This window comes from Cottoperca gobio, chromosome 23, assembly GCF_900634415.1.
Source record: "Cottoperca gobio chromosome 23, fCotGob3.1, whole genome shotgun sequence".
NCBI classification, from domain to species: Eukaryota; Metazoa; Chordata; class Actinopteri; order Perciformes; family Bovichtidae; genus Cottoperca; species Cottoperca gobio.
In genome coordinates, this window is record NC_041377.1 from 11,455,707 (window position 1) to 11,481,104 (window position 25,398).

General features: G+C 40.7%; 1 protein-coding gene across 2 annotated transcripts in view; it reads left to right on the forward strand.

Annotated features, from left to right (window-relative positions):
- Nucleotides 1-25,398, forward strand: part of LOC115028586 (chemokine-like protein TAFA-5) — a 134,481-nt gene that overhangs the window by 27,468 nt on the left and 81,615 nt on the right. The window contains exon 1 of one of the 2 annotated variants that reach the window (XM_029462456.1): nucleotides 23,415-24,322. The exons of the other annotated variant lie outside the window; for it this stretch is intronic. Coding sequence (XP_029318316.1) covers nucleotides 24,232-24,322 — 91 coding nt within the window. The 5' untranslated portion in view covers nucleotides 23,415-24,231. Of the gene's footprint in view, nucleotides 1-23,414; nucleotides 24,323-25,398 lie in introns of those variants that run through there. 2 annotated transcript variants of the gene reach the window in all.

Genomic DNA, 25,398 nt, shown 5'->3' on the forward strand with positions numbered 1-25,398 from the left:
GTGTGTGGCAGCCAAGCAGGCAGTCAGGCATCACGCTGCCACTGTATCAAACAACGGCAGTGGATGCCAGCCACACTTCCGCCCCTCACATGAAAGGAGGCAGGATGGAGTTGTAGTTCGGGGGAGAGAATGGGGGAGGGGCGGCAGAGGTGGGGGGTTGGATGGGTGGAAAGCAGGGGAGGGATGGATGGGGCGGATGGATGGCCGAGCGGCCCGAGGAGACTGCCAGGCACCCAACTTCCCTGCACAGATGGAGCCCAACTGTCCAGCACCAGCCAAGTAGTCCACACTGTGTGTGTGTGTGTGTGTGTGTGTGTGTGTGTGTGTGTGTGTGTGTGTGTGTGTGTGTGTGTGTGTGTGTGTGTGTGTGTGTGTAAAAGATGTATATGTTGAGAATTTCTAAGGTGTTCGAGCTAATACATGTTGTGGAGTTTGTATGTGAATATTGGATGTTTAGTTCTGAGCAGCTTCACAGTGTCTCTGTGTGTGTTTAGGTGTGTGTGCAGAGATATGGGGAGTGGCTAATTGTACAGTACAGTAGGAAGGAGGGGGTGGTTGGAATGCAAATGCTCTTTCCACAGAGAAAGTTCAGGCCTCAGCTCATTTTTATGCATTTTTTTTACGCTTACTGCGCTCGAATCAATAAATAAATAAAGCAAGCGTGGGGAAAAAAAAAGGAAACGCACATTTGTGGGCATAAAATTGTCGGTGGATAAATATGTAAATGTTCAGTGCTGCTGTGAAACATCGCCATTGCCCTCCAAGTTTTTTGGGCCCACTTTAGATGCAAACACATGAGTGATCAGAGTCAGAGCCTTGCTTGATAGCACTCCTCTGGAGGAAGCTTTCATGACATGAACTCTTTTCTCTCTCTCTCTTCTTAATCAGCTTGCCCCTCTCACTTTCAATTAATCAACCTCTCTCTCTCTCTCTCTCTCTCCTCTCCCTCTCTCTCTCTCAATCTGTTCCTCTCTACCTCTTTCATACATTTAATTAACAAACCTCTCTCTTTTTCAGCCTGCAGACTCTAGTCACAACAGTATGTGTGTGTCTATAAATACGGCATCTATCTATATATGTGTGTGTGTAGGAGAGATGTGATGATGAATATGTTAGAGGCTGCCTTTGACTCATGCAAGACGCAACCTTGTGTGCCGCTGTCCCTGTACAGCTGGGCGAGAGCACTGATCTATAAATTCTCATGTGTGATAATTCCCTCTTTTTTTTCTCTCTCTCTCTCACACACACACACACACACACACACACACACACACATATAAACACATTCAGGTTACAGGAGAGGCAGGCCAGCAAGCAAACATGTGGCACTTGCCAACACCCCGCAAAACTAATCTCATATCTACTTTTGCTGCTGGGAGATTGTTTATGCGACGGCCCTGAGGAGAGCTGAGAAGGCAGAGAGGGGATAAAATCAAATCTAGCTCTTGTCACCAACTCAATTCTCTAAGTGATCTGTGTGTGTGTGTGTGTGTGCGTTAAAGCGATATAAAGTGCTTGTGGGAATGAACATGCATGTGTGTGCCATCATTCCAACAATAGTCCTGAGAAAATTGGGTTTAAGGTTTTTGTTGGTATACCAAAGATGCAGAAGATTGTTGAACGCGGCTGCCGCTTGAAATTAGTGTCATCCATTCTCCACTCCAGCTCTATTTGCCCATACCCTAAAGAGCCTCTCGAGCCTATGAGAATGAGGTTGAGCCTTCGATATATACAGTGCAGGTGGTGCCGTACCCTCTGTGCCGAGGAATAAGAGATGAAGATGGAGCCCTCGCATCACTATAGCCGGGGATAATGGGATTCCAGGCCATATTTTCATGGTGTAAAGAGACAAAGCCTGGTTGGAATCAGGGTTGATCCCTTGCCTTTCTAGTGCTGTCAGAGGGAGTTGAGCCGTCTAGAGGCCAGAGGATGGTGCTCTGTCTTTATAGTGTTTGTCTTCATTTTCATATTCCCCACTCTCTTCTGTCTCCTTTACTACTGACCCTACTGGTCTATATAATGGACCACATCAGTTGTAGCTCATTACAGATCTTATGTTCCCAAGACCCCATGTTCTCCAGCTCTATATAAAACCATGAAAAGTTTACTTAAAGGGCCTACGAAATGATATTTCGTCAGTGTTATTGGGCTTGGTATATGATAGAGGTTGCATATCTATTGTGAAATGTGCCATATATATTTTTTTAATATTGATGTATTCTTAATAAATCACGATCATAACAGCATAAAAATGACTTCCGCTAACAACAATCGATCGCTGCACCGAGAGCATCCACTCGGGCGATGACGTCACAAAAAGAACACAACCGCCGCAAGTAGAATATAGCCGCCACCAGTGTTTGTCTGCGTTGAAGCGTCCAGCAAAGACTGCTGTCAATTATTACGAGAAAGAACGGACAACAATCGATCGTCAAGGATAATTGTGAAGCGATGTGTTGTATGGGGATGTGGGGCCGTCTCCAAATCTAGCTTTCTGTGGCCAAAAGATGATAAAATGTTGCGTTTATAGACAAGTGCGGCGATGAAACCGATGATTTGTGGGCAGCACTTTGAGAGATCGTGTTTCCAACAAACTATGCTCGCCAAGGAAATGAGATTCAAAAAGAATTTAAAACCTACAATACTGCCGAGACCCCAGCCAGCACAAGCCAGCACGCCGATTCAAACACGTCTGCCGGTGCAGAGTCCTCCACCAAAGAGACGACGAAATGCATTCACCAAAAGGGAGAGCGAAGGTAAGCCGTGCTACTTGTTTACTGTATTTATTGTTTCAAGCATAAAGCCATAATCGGTCTAGGCCTACTGTATGTAACGAGTTTACCCCAGGCCCTAGCCAATATCTGTGTGTTATTGTTTGTAGTATTAATAACTTTAGCTAATTACACTTCATTAGCTTAATTAAGTATAGATTTAATGTTTATAACAGGCTTCTCCCTTTTATTCTGTAGTTTGAGTAAAGGCGTGAGTCTATTTAACTTTTAACTATCACCCTATTATTACAGAGGTATTGAAACATTGGTGAATGAAGCCACTGACAGAACTGAGGATACCTGTATGATCAGCGACCATCTACTGGACATCCACACTGGGGAGGAAGCTGTGTGTACAGCAGTAAGTATACAGACTGTACGTCATCTGTACATTACAGTTGTAGTACCAGTAGACCTGCACATGACGTGTTAAACATACAATCACCACATGCATGTACATAATTCATATATTTGTTTAATTTGATATCATTGCTCTCTCAATCAATTCAACCACATCTTTCATTATGAATGTTATTAGATATTTTCTTTATGCAGACATGTATAAACGTGCAATACAATTTCAAGCTGGTTTGAAAGATTTATTAGTAAAGTTGTGTTTTGTACATTTCAGACATGTAAGAAAGAAATTGCTGTGCAGACAGATCCCCCTCCACGGACACACCACAAGTCCATGCAGGCGTGACCATGTGTCAGGTCAGCTGGACTGCAAGTTCCAATCCAGGTTGGTTGTTCCAAAGGTCAGCATCATAATAAATATAAATATATATACATACATATAATATATAATATATATATATTAGACATACATATATATATATATATATATATATATGATGTGTAATATATATACTATATATATATATATAATATAATATATAGATATATATATACCTTATGATATATATATATATATATATATGTGTGTGTATATATATATATAGATTAGAGAGGTGTGGAGAGATAGAGAGAGAGAGAGAGAGAGAGATAGAGTAGAGAGAGAGAGAGAGAGAGAGTTAGGTAGAGAGAGAGGAGAGAGAGAGAGAGAGAGGAAAAACAGAGAGAGAGAGAGAGAGAAGGAGAGGAGAGAGGAGAGAGACACAGAGAGAGAGAGAGAGAGAGAGAGAGAGACACAGAGAGAGAGAGAGAGAGAGAGTGAGAGAGAGAACACAAGAGAGGAGAGAGAGGATAGAGAGAGGAGAGAGAGAGAGAGAGAGAGAGAGAGGAGAGAGATAATAAGATAATATAGAGCATATCACATAAACATACTACATACTATAACATATATACATTATATATATCTATATATATATATATTATATTATATATATACACATATTAGATTATATATATATATATTTACACACACACACCAAACACTACACACATACATAATATACACACACCCACACATACAGTACACATACATACATACATACATACATACATACATACATACTATATATATATATATATATATATATATATATATAATGCTTGATTATAAAACATATTTTTTCAGAGTATGTTACTGAACTCTTGACCGAGACTCTGCTTTGTGCCAAGACAATGTTGATGAGGAACCTTTCGAAGTCCCAGATCCACTCAGCAGTCGGTGGAAGAACCAAACAAGAGGGATGCTGTTGTGCTGTATAGAAGCAGATTCAATCACTGAACTGACATTGTGTTTTGTTATTGACTCTAATAAAGTGCTGATACTTGAACGAAGTGTAGTTGTCAGATGGAAACGTAGCACAGATCTTTTGAATGGCACATGATGGCATTCTGTGGTTCTTACCAAGTATTCCCCAGCAACATCTCACCAGCTGGCGGTATGCCATATAGTGATACATTCTGTAACATACAAGATAATACATGTCAATAGTAATCACTTCAACCTTATTTGCTTATTTATCTATGTATTCTGTAACTTTGCCAGAGTGACTATTCGACTTCCCATAAATACATCAAAGTTTCTGAGCTCTACACACTTGTACACACAAGTAACTTCCTCATTACGTGGCTGATCACCTGCTTGTTGTCTGTCCCTCTTCGAATACCTTTGGTAGGCTGTCTGCAACACCCAAACATCCAGACACTTTGATTTGAATCCTGTGTGATCTGTTATGCAGGTTATGTTTGCACCATGTCCCTCATATTCATTGAATTCCTCCATGACATCCTTTTCTTGGCAGCAGCTCTTCAATTGCTTCCATAATTGTACAGTTGTCACATGTACACCTAAATGTACAAAAGAAGAGTGGTAAGAACATGTACACAATATGCAATATCCAGAAAAAAAGGCCAATATTAACGTCATCTTAATGTCATACTATTTATATGCGTGTGTTTCACGACAGGCTCGTAAGCAGCTCATAAGCCTGTTATGGTCGTACGGACATCGTAACTTCCATGAACATCTGGTAAGTGTTCCGGCTACTATAGGCAGCCGTGAGACGGTCAGTAGGCAGACTATACTTTATAAAACAGCGCTGTCCTCCGGTCTGTTTGTTAGCTAATAGCTAATGCTTTGTGGTCAATGCATCACAAATCACTCAAAAAACTATTATTTTTGTCTAATATAATGATATAATAATGTAATTGGTTTTATTGCAACTTGAAACAGTTCAAATTTGACCCAAGCACAATAAGTGTGAGTTAACAGAATAGAAGTTGGTGAACACAGATATGTTACAAAAGAATAAGACACAAAAACAAATACCTGCTTTTTTTTTCAGTTCTCTTCCCTCCATCTAATATGAAGCTCAGTGTGTGTGCCTTCATCCCTGAACACTCCCTGACTGCTAAACTGAAGGCTGTGTCTACAGGGAGGATGTGCAGAGAGGTGGTATGTGGATCCAGTAATGTGTGTCCATCAGCTGCCTGTGTTGACAGACACACTGCGTTAGTGTCTGACTATCTACTCAAGCTTTGCTGCAAAATTGTAAATCATATCACCCTTCATGTCACTCCGTACGCTTTACTCCCTGTCGTCCTCCTGCCCCAAAAGACAAAAATTACTTTTTCTATATCTGACCCCCCCCTGCCTTCCTTCTTTCTCCCTTTATGCCTATCTGCCTGCTTTTTTCTGCTCCTCTCTCTCTACATGCCCTCATCTAATAATCACATTTCTTTTCAATTGCCTTTCCCTTTTTTTCTCCTCTGGATGAATGCAGGCCTGCCAGGGTGACTCAAGGTTACAGCAATCGAGAGAGGAGGCTGCTCTTTTGTTTTTTTACCTTGCCAGACAATGCTGCTACCAAATATTATCATCATCTAGTCTATTTCCACAAGTGAATTTTGTTTTGGCCAGAGTGGCCACATCCCCTCCTGCTTTGAAGCTATTTCAATTTCCGTTATATTGCTTTTCATCCCGGCAGCAGGTACACAGCGAGCCCACTGTGCATCTCTTATTTACAATGGGCTTAAAGATACATTGAAATATATACGAACTGTTCAGTAAATGATTCACCAAGCATGAAAAATACAAGACATGTTTGACATATTTCCTTTAACGTCATCATCCTAAAACAGCATATGCATGTACTGTGAACCACATGTGTTGGCAACACAGCAAGCAACGTTGTTTGACATCTGCTTAGAGAAATACACCAAACGTTAGAGAAGAATGTGATGTCGGGATCATAAACTTGAAGCTACAGGTAGCAGGTGTTAGCTTAGCTTAGCACTAAGATGGAAACAGGGGGAGTTAGCCTGGCTCTAAAAGTTACTAAATCTGTCTACCAGCACATCTTAAGCTCAAAAATTAACATATGAACGCAGCAAGAACATCTGTGAAGACTCCAGGAAGTCCTCCGTGTAGTGTTTTGTACAGGATAATGAATAAACAACAACATGCAACATTAGTGAGCTTTAGAGTTGCTGGTAGGCGGATCGTGTTACTTGTGTGCACACAGCAAACATTAAATTGTTGTTTCACGACTGTCTCATGTCCTGACCCATTTTTATTGCTTAAATTGGGGGGGAAGAAGCATGTTGTCACCGAGATCAGCGTCTCACCTCTTTTCCTGTTTTCAGTCTGTATCCGTGCTCATTTCCATACATACTACATATTTCCCTTCCTACCTTGTATGCGCGATCTCTCGCTGTGTTCACCTGTTTTCTCTCAAAGGAGCTCTTCTGTATGCTAAGAGCTGATACAGAAGGACAAACCTTTTTCCTGAAAGCTTTTTTCCTTGTGGCTCTGTGATCTGTTCCCAGTAGGAAATATTGAGCACATTTAACACCAGTGAGGATGTTCCATACATATCAGATTGGTGTGAAACTTCAGACTCGGGTCAATTTAAAATAAAATAGAAACTGTGGTTCGTTTACTGTTGATAAGATATTGATTTTTAATTACTCCTTAACAGATTGACTATGACATCCTTATTACAAAAGTTGATCAATATTTAAATGATGAAGTCAGCTTTCTTCCTGAATTGCTTGTATTGAGCGATGTCAGATGTTTTGACACTGATGTGAGACGCTTCTGTGGAATCACATGAGAATCACCTGTAGCGATAAACACATATTTTAAGTAGGACTCCTGATATTGTCTTTTAAATGCAGCTTTCTTTTTCTTGGAAGTCGTAGGCTCTTCCTCTTCTTCTATCTCCTCATTTGGGTCTTTTAAAGATGTTTGTTTTCAACTCATTGTTGCTTGTAGGCTTAATTTTGAAGTATACGTGAGACGAGCGTCTTGACCTATGGTCTTGACATGTGTCATGTGACACAGACACACAGACGGATGTATCCGGTGATTTTTCAAAATAAAACCTCTTTCAAAAAAAAATATTTTTTTATTCATTCTTTCTGTGCGGCCCGGTACCAAAAGACCCATGGACCGGTGGTGGGGGCCACTGCATTAATGGGGAATCTATCAGCGACGGCAAGTTTTTGGCTAAAAAAGCAAAATAGTTTGTTATGTATTGCAATTTGGCACTAATGAGAAAATTGCTGTCATTTCATTGATTATTAAGGCATCATTAATACAAAACACTAAGAGAGTTTTTCCTTTTTAAATGGAAAGCATTTAAGCATATTCAAGCAATGTTGTCAGAGAGGAAAATGACATACAAGAGATTTAAAATCTGTATATTAGCAAATATAATATGAAATGGTTTATTGGGAAGGAGCACAACTTTTCACACTAATATTCCCCATATTTAAAAATATATATTTACAAACTTTAAAAAAGTAAGAAGCATTAAATAGACATTTAAAGGTTTGTTTATTTAGTTTGTGTCATTGTGATTGAATCTCTGTCTGGTTATTTGAGCACATTTCGACACATACTTTGTCCTCTGGGTATCATTTCCCACAATGCTCCCTGGAGAATGATGGAAACTGGAAATACTACTTAGTGTTTGATGTTGCTGAGGCTTTCTTGTTAAATATTTAATTGTCAATGTTGTTGCTTTTATTTGTCTTTTGTCCACTGAGATGGCAGATAAACAGGCAGCAGGAGAGGGCTGCACATCAAGAGCGGATGTCTTTATTAGCTTTCCATTTAGAGCCTTATTTAATCCGCTTGGACATTTTATTGTTATCTTTACAAAAACTTTTTTTGCAAAACAGTATGCAAGATGTAGAGTATTCTCTAAAGACACACTGTGAAGTAAGAGTTGAGAAATCAACAATAACAATTTAAATTAGACGATTTAACTTAATGTAAATGTGGATTTGTCCTCAGAATTTCACTCATTAAGTATTTTACACCTTCACAACTTTGCATTTTAATTTCTGGTCATATCCTCTAAATTCAAGATATATCTGTACATTATACTCACTTTGGACGTTCCTGTTATTAATGGAGCTTGCTCTAATTTTACCATGTATAGTAGTGTAGTATCTGATCTTTGTACTGTTTGCTGTGCAGGCAACAGTCACATCTGGAACAGGATTAATGCTGGAAAGTAACATTTTGATTTTGATCTTAGAGAAAACCATGTGGGGGACATGGTTGTTTGGTCTTTACTTCATCAATCCCACACTCTCAGCTCATGGAGATTTATAAATTGCCGCAATTCGCGGAAACAAAATTGTATTAATTCACCTCTCAGTCCAATCTGAGCACACAGACATGATCATTTGTTTTAGATTCAGAGTTAGTTCTGCTTCCCGGGGATTATCTCCTCTGTCCATTGTGAATAACGTCCAATAATCCGCTTAGAAATCATAGAAAAAAGACTTGTTATAACTCAAGAACTTGTGTGAGAATCTTTGCATTTTTAAGTTTTCTTTACTCTCAAAGTTGACAGTTGTTTGTAGCTCCACACGTACGTTGCAAACGGGAGATACTAAAAGCTAATTCTGCGTACTTAGTGTCTATTTGTAGGTGAACAAATGGAGGCTAAAGAGAACACGTGGCAGGTTTGTCAGGTTTGTCAGTACGCCGACTTCTACTTCAACTAAGAACATAAGTTTGATTTTTAACAGCCTCGTTTTACTTACTGTATCACTTTTATTGTGCCATGGATTCCTGTTGTTGACAAACACTTTACGTGATAATTAGGCAGGTAGAAAACTGTTGAAAAGGAAATTAATAATAAATACGAAAGTAAACTTAATACAGCCTATAATGCCAATTATTCCCGGCGTGAGTGTAGCACTTAACTGGTAACTCATGGAATCATGCCAGATGAGTGTTCATTGCAGAGGGATGATGGATGACTGAAGATCAGGCAAATGGAGACTAAATGGAGAGGAAGCTCCGAGGTGGGTGCCTGTGGGTGCTTGTTTGTTTTTCTCTGACTACAGGAAATAAGAAGCTTAGTGAGAGACTCAGGAGGATGAGTCTATCTAGTGTGTGCCAGCTCAATATATTGCATTTCCTATAATAAGACCTAATTAAATGCGTGCTCTGCTTGTGTACAGTTAATACTGGATAGTATAATAACTTTGTTGCTTAAGTCGGTGTGAGTGACACTGCTTCCAATTAAAAGGAGCAGGATGTTTAAGCATTTAAGATGTTTACATTGAAATGTATGAATGTCATTACCTGTATTAAACATTTTCATCATATTCATCCTCCTGACATATATTCTGATTCTCACAGTGACGTGCGGTGAGGTTCATGGCTGGGGAGGCCATACATCAGGGGTCGGGAACCTATGGCTCACAAGCCATATATGGCTCTTTCGCTGACGCGATATGGCTCGCAGACAATTTTGAGCTGACATTTTTTAACAAATAATAAATAGTTATACTGTGTCATTTGAAAGTAAAACATTTAACAGCGGATTTTGTTTTAGTTGTCCCCTCTCCTTTCCTCAGCTGTCTCTGACTGTAACTGTGTGTGCAAGTGTGTGTGTGTGCGTGAGTGTGCGTGTGTGTGTGTGTGCGGAGCCCTGCCCTTCGCGAAACAGCTGAGGAGAAACTGCGCAAAGCAAGCAGTCCAGGGGTGTCAAACTCAATCACAGAGAGGGCCAAAATTAAGGCATCGTTTCGGGGGTGAAGCTTGGAAACTGCAGCGCCCACAGAGTCATACTTTGCCTTGAGTGTGTCATTACACTGGAGGTCAATCAGCTCCATTTGGATATTCACATGTGCTGTTTCGACGTCAACTGCAAACGGGTTGCTGAGCAGTTCATGCGCAGTCGGGAACACAGCGGTGGAGATGTTTGTCAGTGTTTGGAAACACGTAGTGACCAAAGTTTCCTTCTGCATCAGAGTCTCTCTCAGGCAGCTCGGCCTTAGAAAGCTCTCACTGCATCATACATGTCCGTGATCACACGGCCCTGAAGCTGCAGGTTTAACAGTGAGATGCCTCATTATGTCGCACGAACAGGCCCGCTCACATCGTCACTTTTCGTCCCAGAGATCTGTGGTGTGTTTCCCTTTTTGCTTCCAAAAACTGGCAGATTTTCTCACGCAACTTGAAAAATCTATTCAGCACTTCCCCTTGACTCAACCATCGCACCGCCATGTTCAAAATGTATCTCCTCAGTAAAAGACTGTCTGTGTTACAGTGCTCATTACATGTTCCATCTCCAGAGCTTTACAACACACCGTCAGCTCACCTGCACAGTTCTCTCGCTGCATCTTCTCCCGCATCCTGCACTAATCCGCTCTTTTCATCACATCGCAGGCTCCGTCTGTCGTCAGTCCCGTCGGTTTGTCCCGGGGCAGTTTCATTTCATTTACACATTTAGATACTTCCTCAAATATGTATTTTCCCGTGGTTGTGCCATGACTTGATTTAATTACTAAAACCGGCGGGCTATGATAGAAAAATTATATTTTATCGCAAGGCCATATATAATTGTGCCTTGAGTTTGACACCCATGCAGTAGACACAGAAACGTGCACATCAATTAGATAAATAACATAGAGCACCTGTTCAATGTGAAAAGTGAGTTGTGAATATAAATTTTTTTTAAATCATAGGTGGGCACAGACAATGGTAGGGGAAACACTGATAGCGCTTTTAGTACTCGGAGACGTGATATACTTAAAACTCAATTGTATTAAATATATGGCTCTCAAGGAAATACATTAAAAAATATTTGGCTTTTATGGCTCTCCCAGCCAAAAAGGTTCCCGACCCCTGCCATATATGAACCCAACTGAGTAGCTTATTCATCATTTTCTTGGCAGCATGAACATTGACTACTGGTTATTTTTCATATCTCATATCAGCATTCTTTATACACACACAGTAAAGGTACATATTTGGCCAAAAAAGAACGTTACATTTATAGCGGCTCAGAGAGGTACATGTATTTGCTCTGCACCCTGCATAGCGTTTTAAGTCTGATGCTTTGATTAATTTTAATACAGACTGCACTATTAACAAAATAATATTTTATCTAAGTTCAAAATGTTGTTTTTTATTTGAATATTGGATAGTTTTCTCTTAGTCAGATCCCATTTTCAATAAAATTGTGGTCTTACCTTTACTTGTAAAATCTTCCATTTTTGGCCGTCAGTCGGAGAAAAAAAACTAAACTAAATGGTGTTACATTGCACCTGACTCCGATGTTAGCTAGCAGTAGCTTGTTGGTGCTACAGTGCACCTGACTCTGATGTTAGCTAGCAGTAGCTTGTTGGTGCTACAGTGCACGTGACTCTGATGTTAGCTAGCAGTAACTTGTTGGTGCTAGAGTGCACATGACTCTGATGTTAGCTAGCAGTAGCTTGTTGGTGCTACAGTGCACCTGACGCTGATGTTAGCTAGCAGTAGCTTGTTGGTGCTACAGTGCACGTGACTCTGATGTTAGCTAGCAGTAGCTTGTTGGTGCTACAGTGCACGTGACTCTGATGTTAGCTAGCAGTAGCTTGTTGGTGCTACAGTGCACGTGACTCTGATGTTAGCTAGCAGTAGCTTGTTGGTGCTACGGTGCACATGACTCTGATGTTAGCTAGCAGTAGCTTGTTGGTGCTACAGTGCACCTGACTCTGATGTTAGCTAGCAGTAGCTTGTTGGTGCTACAGTGCACGTGACTCTGATGTTAGCTAGCAGTAGCTTGTTGGTGCTACAGTGCACATGACTCTTATGTTAACTAGCAGTAGCTTGTTGGTGCTACAGTGCACCTGACTCTGATGTTAGCTAGCAGTAGCTTGTTGGTGCTACAGTGCAGATGATTCTGATGTTAGCTAGCAGTAGCTTGTTGGTGCTACAGTGCACCTGACTCTGATGTTAGCTAGCAGTAGCTTGTTGGCGCTGCCGTCTCTGCGTAGAGGAACAACAGCTACACGAACCTGTAGGCTCACGTGCGCCCTCTTCAGTGCGGCAGAGTACTGTCTGCCTCACCTGGTGTCTTCTCACTGTGGTTTTATGTCACATCAGCAAGACTAAATATGTTACACACATAGGTTACATTACATACATTAACTGGACTATGGAAAGTCAGGACGCATAATAAAAGTGTCTGTAAACATTATATTGGTGACATAGAGAGAGAACAACAGGCACGCGCCAAATGCATGCATTCAACTTTGTTTGCGAGGGATTGCGCAATCCGAGGTGAGGCTCAGCTCGTCGCTGTTATTTGTTTTTTTACTTTTCATGATGACGGGTGCTCTACCGCATGTCCCTGGATTCTCAACATAGTTTTTTGTAAAATCCGGCAAAGAGATGAAGTTCTTGGAGAAGCAACATAGACAAGGACCAACACTATGCAGCTGAACCTCACGCTCGTCACTCATTGGACAATTCAAATCGAAATTAGGCTGAACAACCTTGATATAAACCTCCATAATGTACGTTTTCTATCATCGTTTGAAGCCTTTTGAAATTAGGTACAGTAATTGTTCCCCAAGAATAGAATATAATTCATGTTAATAAAAGTAATTTGTCTTTTCTTCAAAGCTTATAATAAGCTCTTCATAGAAATAAATGAGCCATAAATGACGTGTTCTTTACAGCTCATATACCTGTATTTCTATTTTTAGATTTCCTCTCGTCACTTTGTGTTATACAATGTGTGAAATTACACATATTAAGTGAAAACATACCAAACTTTACGATGTGGAAAATAACCTGACCTCCCAGTTAATAAATATTTCCTAAAAACAAAGGCGTAAATATGACAGATGTCTATTGTGACGGTTTTGATGGCTTCTTTCCTGGCAGACACTTTGTGTTTTTCTTGTAGGTGTCGGGTGATTGACAGTAAGCAAAAAGAAACACAGTGCTGTATGAGAACACTTAATTGAAGCACACGGAAACACTGATTAAACAGCACGTCGTACAAAGCAAAATTACTTCCATCAGGTGTTTTCACGTCTGTAGTGAAGTCTGGTTTGATAGTGAGCAGTGTCAGTGTCTCCGGAAGGAGGATTGATCCGTGGTATTTCCGAGTATCCACGGTAGCTGTGTATGTGATTTAAAGGAGAACAGAAACTTGACAGGTGTATTGACCTCGTGGGCCTGCAGCTTTCCTTTTCTTGCTATCTTGCTGTCTTTGGCTCGACACAATTTAAAAGTATTGGTGCTGACACCTATTTGATTAAAATGACAATCTTTGACACTATGCCGCTATTTTCAACTAGCTTAGCTTATCGCAGTGACTTATCGTCTCCATAATGAAAATGTCATTAGCACTGATGCTTAAAGATGCTCTCATTGATAGAGGCTGTGTATTAGCAAGAATTTGGTGATACGATACGTTTTAATTCTGACGTTAAGATTCAATATATTGCGATATACTGCGTTTTTTAAATCTAATTTTAGGAAAATTATCATATGCATAAAATGTGAGTTTTCTGAGCATCGGTACAGTATCACAGAACATAATATCGCAATACTCATCAATATTTTACAATAAGAATAGATAACATGAATAAGTGTTATGTGAGTATGTCCCTCCCTCAGCTCTACTGAGTGTTTTAGTGTCTTTCAGCTCATTGTTTTGATTTCTTCCAACCCGCAGCTTTAATGTTTTGGTTCACCATCACAGCAGCAGCTGTTTTTCAGTGATAAATCTCCAAAACCAACTGTACACAACCTGCACAGCACCTAATGGGGTCCAGGCATATTCAGAAACGTTGCTGATGTTTGTGTCTGCTGGATGTGTAAATAGACAAGTGTTTGTTAGCATGTTTATTGTATCAACTTCAGAGGTGATATTATAATAATAATAATAATAATAATAATAATAATAATAATAATAATAATAATAATAATAATAATAATAAGCTTTATTTGTATAGCACCTTTCATACAAGAATTGCAGCCCAAAGTGCTTCACAGCAGAAACATAACAATTAGTACAAGATTAGAATAAGAGCATTTACAGTACAATAATCACAGTGATGATGTAAATGAGTCTGAAGTACCATTACAAAAATAGCAGAGTTAAAATAGTATGAAATAGCAGATAAAATAGCAGAAATGAAATGGCCAGAATTAAAATAGTCTAAAATAGAATTAAAATAGTATAAAATAACATTGGCACACCATTCTTGTAAATGTTTTAAACTATCAGGGCCATATTTTGAAAATATGAGATCAACAATGGGTCCCTGTTGCCCTTCAACTGGTTTACTCCCTTTGCTACCCATTCCTGGTAGTCTTTGGATTTACGTTTACAGTGTCAACCTCTTTATTGACCTTTTGAAGTATAAAACACAGACGTCTCCGTGAGTCCAGATTCTTTTGGAAAAATCTTGATTAAAGCCTGCTTCATAAACAAACCCCTGTTTGTTAAGTTTTATGAAACCTATCAGTTAAAGCCAGTTTTTCTCCAATATATTCTTTAATCTTTCACTTTTCCACTAATTGTGTAAAGAACATGTAAACACATTTATCAGAGAAACTTCCTCTTTTTCCCGTGGCAACACAGTCTATTTGATCTCAAGTATTTCAAAAATACACACATTCAATGTTAAACCAGTAATAATTCTCCATTAAAAGATATGAAATATCACCATTAAAAGGCTAAAGTAAAGAGATATGAAATATCACCATTAAAAGGCTAAAGCAAAGAGATATGAAATATCACCATTAAAAGGCTAAATTAAAAAGATATGAAATATCACCATTAAAAGGCTAAAGTAAAGAATATGAAATATCACCATTAAAAGGCTAAAGTAAAGAATATGAAATATCACCATTAAAAGGCTAAAGTAAAGAATATGAAATATCACCATTAAAAGGCTAAAGTAAAGAATATGAAATATCACCATTAAAAGGCAAAGATAAAAAGATATGAAATATCACCATTAAAAGGTTAAAGTAAAGAGATATGTTTTTAGCTTACTTTTGAAGATATTGAGCGAGCTTGCCTCCCTAATGTCTGCAGGTAAAGTGTTCCATAGCTTTGGTGCATAATTGCTAAAGGCTGCATCCCCAATTTTTTTTGGGATGTTTCTGGTAACATTTAATAAACCAGTAGTGGATGATCGTAATGTTCTTGGGGGCACATAGTTTATTAGAGAGTTGGCAGTGTAACTTGGTGCGGTTCCGTTTAGGGCTTTGTATACAAGAAGGAGGACCTTAAAATCAATTCTAAAAGTTACTGGAAGCCAGTGTAGAGCAGCTAACACTGGACTGATGTGGTCTCTCCACTTGGTTTTAGTCAGCAGCCTCGCTGCAGCGTTTTGGATGAGCTGAAGTCTCTCCGTTGTTTTTTTTGGGAGGCCGGTAAAGAGTGCATTACAGTAATCGAGTCGGCTTGAGATAAAAGCATGGATTAGTTTTTCAGCATCCTCTTGATTTATAAATTGTCTGATTTTAGCTATATTTCTAAGGTGGAAGAATGTCACCTTGTTTATGTGGGATTTAAAGCTTAGATCTGAGTCTATGATAACACCAAGACTTGTAACTTCAGGTTTAATCAAAGGAGTAAGTTTCCCCATGTTATTCAGCATCATCTCTCTTTTTGCTACAGGACCTACTAGTAGGATTTCAGTTTTGTTCTCATTTAATTTTAAGAAATTATTGCTCATCCATTTATTTATTGCTGACAGACAGGTGGTGATGGAGTTAATAGCTGTAGCATCATTTGGTTCAGCAGAGATGTACAGTTGCGTGTCATCCGCGTAACTATGGAAGCACACATTGTGTTCTCTAATGATGTCCCCCAGTGGTAGCATGTATAGGGAGAACAGTAATGGACCGAGGCAGCTCCCTTGTGGAACTCCAAAGTGGGCATCATGCTTCTCTGACACATGATCTCCAAGCCTGACAAAATACTTTCTCCCTTTGATATATGTTCTGAACCAGTTTAATACACAGTCAGAAAGACCAACCAGTTTTTCCAGACGATTAATTAGGATGTCATGGTCGATCATGTCAAATGCTGCTTTGATGCAGAGGACTGCGGAGGGGTGGGGTCAGTGTTCAGTAGTTGGTTAATAGTCGAGAATAGTATTCTAGAATTTCCAACATTCTCTGAGATAATCTTAGAAAAGTAATCCTTTCTTGCCAGCTGCATTGCTTTACCATAGGCAGCCATGGATTCTTTGTAGATATCATAGTTAACTGTGAGCTTAGTTTTCCTCCATCTTCGTTCAGCTGCTCTACAAGTCCTCTTAGTCTGAGTAACATTGCTGTTGTTTAACCATGGGGAGATTCTGTCAGTGGATTTCTTTTTTTTACCTTTAATGGAGCAACAATATCCAGGGTAGATGACAAGGTGTTGTTTAGATTTTCAACCATGAGATTTAAGGAGCAGTCTGAGCATGGCTGAAATGATCTCATGATGTTAGAGCAATGTTTCCTCTGCTGTGTCATCTAGTATTCTTTTTTTGACCACTGTCTCTCTTTTGGTCTTTGTTAAGATTAGGTCAGCATCAAAAAACACACAGTGATGGTCAGATATTGGTAATTCGATTACTGAGACCTTATCGATGTCCAGCCTTGTCGTTATCACTAAGTCTAGCGTGTTACCATGCTGATGAGTGGGTTCACTGATATTTTGTTTTAGATCAGTAGCTGTCTAGTAACTTTTCAAGTTCAATAGTCTTGGGATCATTCTTCTTATTTACGTGAATATTTCGGTCTCCATGCAGGATTATTCTTTCACATCTAGTGATGCTGAGTGAAATCAGGTCTGAGAATTCCTCTAGAAATAGTGCTGAATATTTTGGTGGCCTGTACGATGTGATGATGAGCAAAGATAATTCTGCTTTGAGCTCAATAGCTCAATATTCAAATTATGTAAATTCACCCAGGTCAATGTCATTACATACAAGCGACGCAGATAAGATAGCGGCAATCCCTCCACCTCTCCCATTTTGTCTGACTGCCTGATAGTATTTATAGTTGTCTCAGTCAGTGTTGCCACACCAGTAATGTTGTTTAACCAGGTCTCAACTAGAAACATACAGTGCAAATTCTTTTGAACTATCATATCATTAATCAAAAAAGATTTGGTAGCTAGTGATCTGACATTCAGAAGAGCCACTTTCAGCTGCAGGGAGTCTGTGACAGGAGTCAAAGCCGGTCCTGGCTGTGCACTGATATATCTAAGATAACCAGACGCAGTGCGTGCTGAGCGCTGATTATTTAGTCTGGTAGTAGTCAAGACAGGAACGGCATGACCAGTTTGGGGGGGGTGATGTCCTAGAGTGTCAATGAGCAGGCTTTTGGCATAAGCCGAGGGGGAGGTGTGGGGGACGTCCGGGAGGGGGGAGAAGAATGGGGGATGATGGTGGGGTATGATGGTTTTGAGCGGGGGGTTATTTGAGGTGTCAGTTTAAGGCCACCTTTCACCAATTTGTTCACCCTGTCGCTAAAAGGGAGGAAGGGAGAGGAAGATGAAGAAGAAGGGGAGGGGAGGGGGGAGGGTGTCTCAATGCTACTCCACAAAATTTCAACTTCATTCATGTCTGGTGGTGGAGTTGAGGGACTGGGGTCCTTGGTGTGCAGGCTTGTTGTGGCTAGTACTGCAGCAAAGTCACTTGCTCCAGTTGTTTGGACGTCATCATGGTGGTTATCTGGTGGTGTGGGGGATGGTGTCTCCTTGCATTTAGCCAAAGTCGGGTGGCTAATGGCGTGATCTATATTGGAAGCGAACAGTTTTTCTCCAGATCTGTTTAGAGAAAATCCATTTCTTCCAAAAAGGCCTCTACGCTGCCATAACAGATTGAAGTTGTCAATAAAGTTCACTTTGTGCAGGGGACAGGCAAATGATAGCCACCTGCTGAGCGCCAACATTCTGCTAAAACCATTCACTCCTGACCTGGCTGGTGGGATGGGACCACTGATGTATGTTTCAATGTCTTTAGAGCCTACATCTTTTAGCAGTTCAGTAAAGTCACGTTTTAGTGTTTCCGTTTCTCCCCTTGAGATATAATTATTCCCGGCATGAATAATAACCTTGTTCACAGATTTGTGGACAGGCAGCATTTCTGGAAGTTTTTCTGTTATGTCACAGATCATTTCATCAGGGAAGCAGTATGTTAATGGTATCTTTCTTACTGTTAATGTTAATGCCTGATACAGTAGAGTGGTCGATAATTAGCGTTGCTGGCTCAGTGATCTGTGGTCCTCTGTTTGGCGCACATCCTCGATCCGCTGTTTGCTCAGTGATCCGCTGATCGTCCTCCGTCAGCTTCTGCGGTCCTCTGCGTCTCGTTCTGCCCGAATGGCGCGGGACTGACAGGCGAGCTGGGTCCTCCAGCGGCGATCCAGGCTCGGTTTGTATAGGTAGGAATCTGTTTTCCAGCTGTAGAGACATCAGTGGCGGCGGGGCATTCCTTGCCGTGTTCACTGCTACAATCCACGGTTGCGCAGCGGGGGATGATGTTAGCCGTTACCGGCATAATGGCAGCGGGGGCCAGTCTCTTTCTGTCAAGTCGGGTTCTTCTAGTTTGTTAGGGGTGGCTTTAAGTTCTGCTCCACGCTTATTCCAGACGTGACTGTTCTCCGGGGCAAGCTGTAGCTTCACCTTTGGGGTCCATTGTATTGTTGTATCCTTCTCTTCTAGATGAAATATCTTTGCCTGAAGTACTACAATCTTCTGTAGATGTCCACGGCAGTCCGTGCAGGGGGGCATATCCGTGAAAATTAAATTAATATTAGCAGAAAGATGCAAGCAGAGGTAAGCAGGGGCAAGAGCTAGCAGAAAAGCGTCCGCACAGAAAGAAAGCAGGAAGCACAAATTGATTATTACATTGATTATGTCAATGTTGTGATCATAGCTTGTTTCTACTGCCCCCAGTGGTCACATCTTTTTCATTGTTGGTTTAACCTAGGGGTATCGAACATGCAGTCCGGGGGCCCGTCAGAGGGTCCATTCCGGCCCACGGGATGACTTTGCAAAGTGTAAAAATGTGTTGTTTTGATTTCATAAAGTAAAATACTCTTCCAGATACCGGTGATGAAGTGTGTTGTGCCTTTGTAGATACACTGTGATCTGTAAGTTGTAATGCACATGTGTAAAGGATAAACTGAGGCATAATATTGTTAAAATTGCACCTTTTCTTAAGAAATGTCAGGTTGTTCATAATGTTTTGTAAAAAGATAGTTAATTAAATGTGAACATTTTCAGAATGTACTGCACTGTACTTGCACTAAGACGAAGTTGGAGTTGTCGTTACTTATAGGTTATTATGCTGTGATGTTACTGGTCCGCCCCACAAATTGTGCTGCATGTGGCCCCTGAACTAAAATGAGTTTGACACCCCTGGTTTAACCTGTACAATCATTTTTCACCCAACTACATATTTTTTATATATTTTATATTAGGAATATAAGTTTAGTTAGACAATAATAAGACTGTATCGAGGAATTTATCGAACCTCGTAAGACATACGAGTTTCAGTGTGGAGAAGATGTTCGATCACTTAAACCTTAATAAAGCTCCATTAGTATCTGTATCTGTATCTGTCGACTGAAACCTGTTGGATGGTTGAATACTCACTTTCCAGTCCTGCTGTGAAACTTGGATTCTTCACTGAGTAATTGATGGATGATGAAATGTTTATTGAATTATATGTCTATTAGCTTCTAAGGACTTTATTTAGAGTCGACCTCATCCCAGAGGCAGCCATTGTTTTATGACAAACAGCAGGAGTGTGTTCATCTGCCCAAACAATAATGGCTCCACCTGTCGGAACACAAAGTGGGTCATAAGGGCAGCCATATTGGTGGCTGCCACCTCAACTTTTATCTCTGCTTAAAGTGTAAGAATCTTTGTGTTGGACACCCTGCTGGACATGAGCCGTATGTTCCAGCTTTTCCTTCTGATTAAGCCCTCCTTCAGATTTATTGGCCATGGGAAATAATGGGAAACACAGCGAATGTAGAAGTTTAAGGCCATTACTCATGGCTTTTATTGGCATGGGCTCTGTCTGGCACACAGCCAGTGACCTGCACAGAGGACAAAGCAAGTAACGCCTCTCCTGGCTTCTGGCAAGGAAAAGCAGCAGTGAGGGGGTGGCAGCAGAGAGGGGGAGAAAGTGAGAGAGGAGATGTGGCAGCACTGTAGGTGGGTGGTGCGAGGATCGAGGAGACGGAAATGGTTTAATAATTTAGAAAAGCAAAGAAAAAATTCCACAGTGGTCCAAAATGTATCTCAACACATTTTTGCTATCCCCTTGTAATATAGAAAGGGGGTTAGAAAAAATGAAAGCAAACATCTAACAGGGATTTATAATGGTGTCTAGACAGAATAGTTGGTCCCCAAGGCAGCAGTGCAAAAATGAGCCCCTGTGTACTTTGTGATAAAACTAAAGTTCAGAGAGAAACGTGGGATGTATAACACTAAAATACAAATATTTAATAAACATAATAGTACATGTAACATTGTAAAGTTTAATTGTTTTGAGACCTGGAGCCCTCTTTCACAGATTTAACAGAACTTAACATTGTTTTATCAGCCTCAGGATCTTTCCCCATTTTAGGAGAATTGCTCATCAATATGATGAACTGATGACATGTTTCAGACATCAGAGGTCCAATGTATCACAAATATAAGTAACATCACCATGTAGGACAACGTAGTCTCGGAATGACGTTTTGGCAAACAAAAGGAACATATATTTGTTCATGCATTATATATTTTGTCACCTTCATCAAATGTGCAAGATCAGTCTGAAGAAAAGAGATGAGTTATGAATACTTTTCTTAATTTTACGTTGTAATAAGGTCAGAAGGAAATAAAACTATTTAAAGGAGCACTTCACACATGAAGTTCACTTTACTCATCACGATACATTGTAAATAGTTTTGTCTTCTGTGGCTTTGAAGGGAGCTTCGCAAAGTTTGAGAGAAATAACCCTGATGTCATTAGGGTTATGGAAAGATATTGAGCTTGATTATGATTATCATAAAATCCTAATTACTGGTAGGTGTAGATGCTGCAAAGGCGTTATTTTTACATGTTCTAAATATTTCTATCGCAGTTACACGAGTGCATCAGGTGAGATGTCAGAAGGAGCACAAAGATGGCAAACCTGTGAATAGTTGTAATTGGTTCCACTGGCATAGCAAACTGTATCATTCCTGCCTCAGTGTTTTCAACCTTTTCCTAATAAGGCTTTAGGCACATGCACAGAGTTATATTTAGTTCTGTAGCTCTTCTGTTGGTACAGAAGCATACATGTAGGCTCAGCAGATGATGATGTTAGATGTGCACACACACACACCTACACTGTCACAAGCACACATACAGTTTTCCCAACCTAAATCTTTTGGAGGTCAAGTCTCTGTTAATTGCTTTCCATGCAGTAGATGGATGGATCACAGCGTTAGAGAGATGAGGCTGCAAAGTGTCAGGAAAGGAAAAAAAAAGGCCAACACACACATCCAGGCAAACATGATATCAAAACACACAAAAAGTGGCATGGAAACAAACATAGACATCCAAAGCATGTGCACAAACACATACACAGTCTGGCACACATGCACGCCAGCAGAGACGGTTATCAGCCAATTAGCGCGACTAGCTGCGGGGGCTAACCTTATTGACATCGCAATGACAGTTTTCTAGTTTGAGTGGCACCGTCAGTCGTCCAGCCATATCATCCCGATTCAATTATAAATACACAGAAGCAGGGATACAACTTACAATTAGCCCAAGGAGTAAACGCTGAGCGGCCATATGTGTTATTGTTCGCCAATGGACCATGCCTCTTCCAAATGACTGACTGACTTGCTGGGTGAATGAATATCCCACATCATGTGAGGCTTAAAAAGCATAGAAATATACATAAAACAGAAACAATGGCGTGTTGGCGCTCAGCGGGAGGGAGGGATTACACAAGCTATTGTTTTGCTGCTCAATATTGGTCCTCCTCCAGTGCCATTGCTTTCTCTTACAGGATCAAGCTATCCTTTTTAAATATCACACTGAGAACAGAGCAGAAGAGGCTTTTAGAGAATTTGCAACGGCATCAATTCTTTATGTTTGTAATATGATGAAATTTAAGGCTACATGTGTAATAGGTTTCAGGGGGTGTTGAATATTCTTGGAAAATGAGCCTCAGGCTGGGCTACCCAACGACTGTTGCTCGTTTCAATAGCCAGGAGGCTCGGCTAACATAGGGGTGCAGAATTTCCTCAGCACACTTTTTACATTAAGCATGAGGTACAAGTAAAACCACATAAAACCAGCAGTTTTTTACTGTTCTAGAAATAAATCTTTATGACATTTTTCTTTAAAGTAAATAAGAGGCCTAATCTACTTTAGTGAATAAAGGGATAGATGTGCATTGGTCTAAACACATGCTTTATCTGACACTTTAAATTGGTTTATATCTGTCGTCTTAGTTCCTATATTCATGTAAATTACTTTTTCAAGTTTCGGTATTTTCGACAGTGCATCCATCCAGTCTTGGTAAATGTCTTTATGACATAACTCTAATGAAACGGTGCTTACAATTTAACATGACTTTGACTTAGGATATGATGATCACCTGCAGCACACAGTGTGTTCACTTTTATGTATCAGTGGAAACATATTTCCATAGCAGCACTATCTGTTTTGTAGCTGGAGGACATTATTTGGGAGAGTTGTGACGTAACCTGGAGCTAAACAGAGATAATAATAAATAAATAAACAGTCGATCTCTGTATGAGGAACACACAGTGTTCCGGCATTCACGCCTGCAACTGTTTTGATCTTCATTATCTGATTGGAGAACTAACTAGATCGAAAGATCCTGCGCAGCTCAGTTTGATTATATTTGCCTTCAAAGAAAAGTCGGGAGGGAAATTGCCATCCGCAGTGATTTGGAACAAAAATATGTTGGAAAGGTATGACGCGCACATGAAGAAGAACATGGATTATCCAGGAGACACATGACACTGGCAGTTCTCGTGCGTAAATGCCAAGAGTTGCATTGGACAGAATCAAAAGGGAGAGAGTGGGGGTGCCGCGACAGAGAGAGAGGGAAACTGACGGAACAGCGGAGCAATATAGTGAAGAAGAACCGGGAGAGAGAGAGCGCGCGACAGAGAGAGAGAGAGAGAGAGAGAGAGAGAGAGAGAGAGAGAGAGAGAGAGAGAGGGGGAAAACGAGAGAGAGGAGCTGCAAAGCGACTTGGTTGGCAGTGTTTGCCTCTGCCTCCCCAGCAGTGGGAGAGATGTGCGTAACATGCAGCGGAGAGCGGTGATTATCATCTGCGCGTCGCATCGCCGTGCGCACTCGAAGACGGAGACGCACCGAGGGGCGCAGCCCGCTCTGCCGAACCTGTCGTGCGCGAGACGCCAGCAGAGCCGACGACATACTCTTGAAGAAGGAGAAGTGGTGTGAGGGAACATGTCAGCCCTTCAGACGGTGATTGGGGGTTAATCGCCCTTCTATTTGGAGCGACTCTGACGCACCGGCGCCGAATCAAGAGCGCGTATTTTTGTTGTTATACGGAATCCCAGCCCACTTTATCACATCTAAACTGGACTATCAAGTGAGGATTTTGCATGAAAGGGATGAATGCTGAATTACATGGCCAACAGAATATGAGTCAGCGCGTGTCTGTAAGCTGAGGTGGAGTGTGTCTCTCCCGCTGTACGGCTGTCTCGCTCCGCCACAAACCTTCCTACGCCAGGATGCAGCTGCTCCGAGTTGCGTGGGCACTGACCGGAGCAGCGATCTGCTGCTTTCTCCTTCTCCTTATTCACTCCCACCTGCTCAAAGAAGGTAACCACTCGGAACTCCACTAACATATATGTCACTTTTACACTGTTTTAATGCGCCATCGCCTTCCATGTAGTTTATATGAAGTTTCCCGTAACAATAATTCCAATGCGGAGTGTCCGTGGCTTCGGCGCAATCGTAATCACATATCGACTTTTTATATTAGTCACTGTAAAATAAAAAAATCCAATCCAAACAGCCCTAAAGCCGTTCAGTTTGTATGAGGCACAGATGCTATTGTGATTTCCCTTATCAACAAGTCATTCGCTAGAGGGTGATCGATTGATCAATTTATCTCAATCGATCACCCTCACCAATAAATAAGTTCAAGTAGTGCAGGAAAAAAAATCAGTCGACATGCAGTTCACTGTTTGTATAGAATAATGATGTATTGTAAACGTTTTCAATAGATGGCACTAGAGTCTAGCTTTAGGGTAACATTGAGGTCAATTGGTTCTAATGTTCCATTTATTGTGTTTTCTGTGCCATATATGTTCAAACCGGGATACAGTTCAATCCCGATCATCATTCTCACACACAGCGAGGCTCGGTGCTTACATACACTGTGAGTCTCTGTCGTGGCCATGCTGTATGGATGTCACAGCCTGCGGACAAGGCTGCATTGTGGCAGGTGGTTCAGCTTTTTTTGAGGTGATTAATTGAATTGCATTCGCTGACATTCAGCTGAATTCTGGCGATGATCAGAAACCAAATCTATCCTGATGTTTCAGTGTGTAACAAATCATTAATTCCACATACAATTTAGCATAATAAATACACATGATACCTGTCTACTGGGAGATCTTCACACAGAGGTTGAGTACACTTACTGCTCAAACTCCTTATGAAAGTCAAATGGTGTAACCCAGGAAATGTTCTGTACTGTATGAACCTGGCAAAAAAAACAGCACTTAATATTCCATTTGTACATGTATACCCCAGGGCGAGCAGAGTCTATTTGGCACTTAGGAACTGTCATGGGTTCTCTTTGTGCTGGTTTTCGAGAAGCGTGGCATGGAATGGCCTGCCATCCCCTCCCAGCCTCCGGCTCTGGGCAAATATTCAGGTCAAGCAGTGGC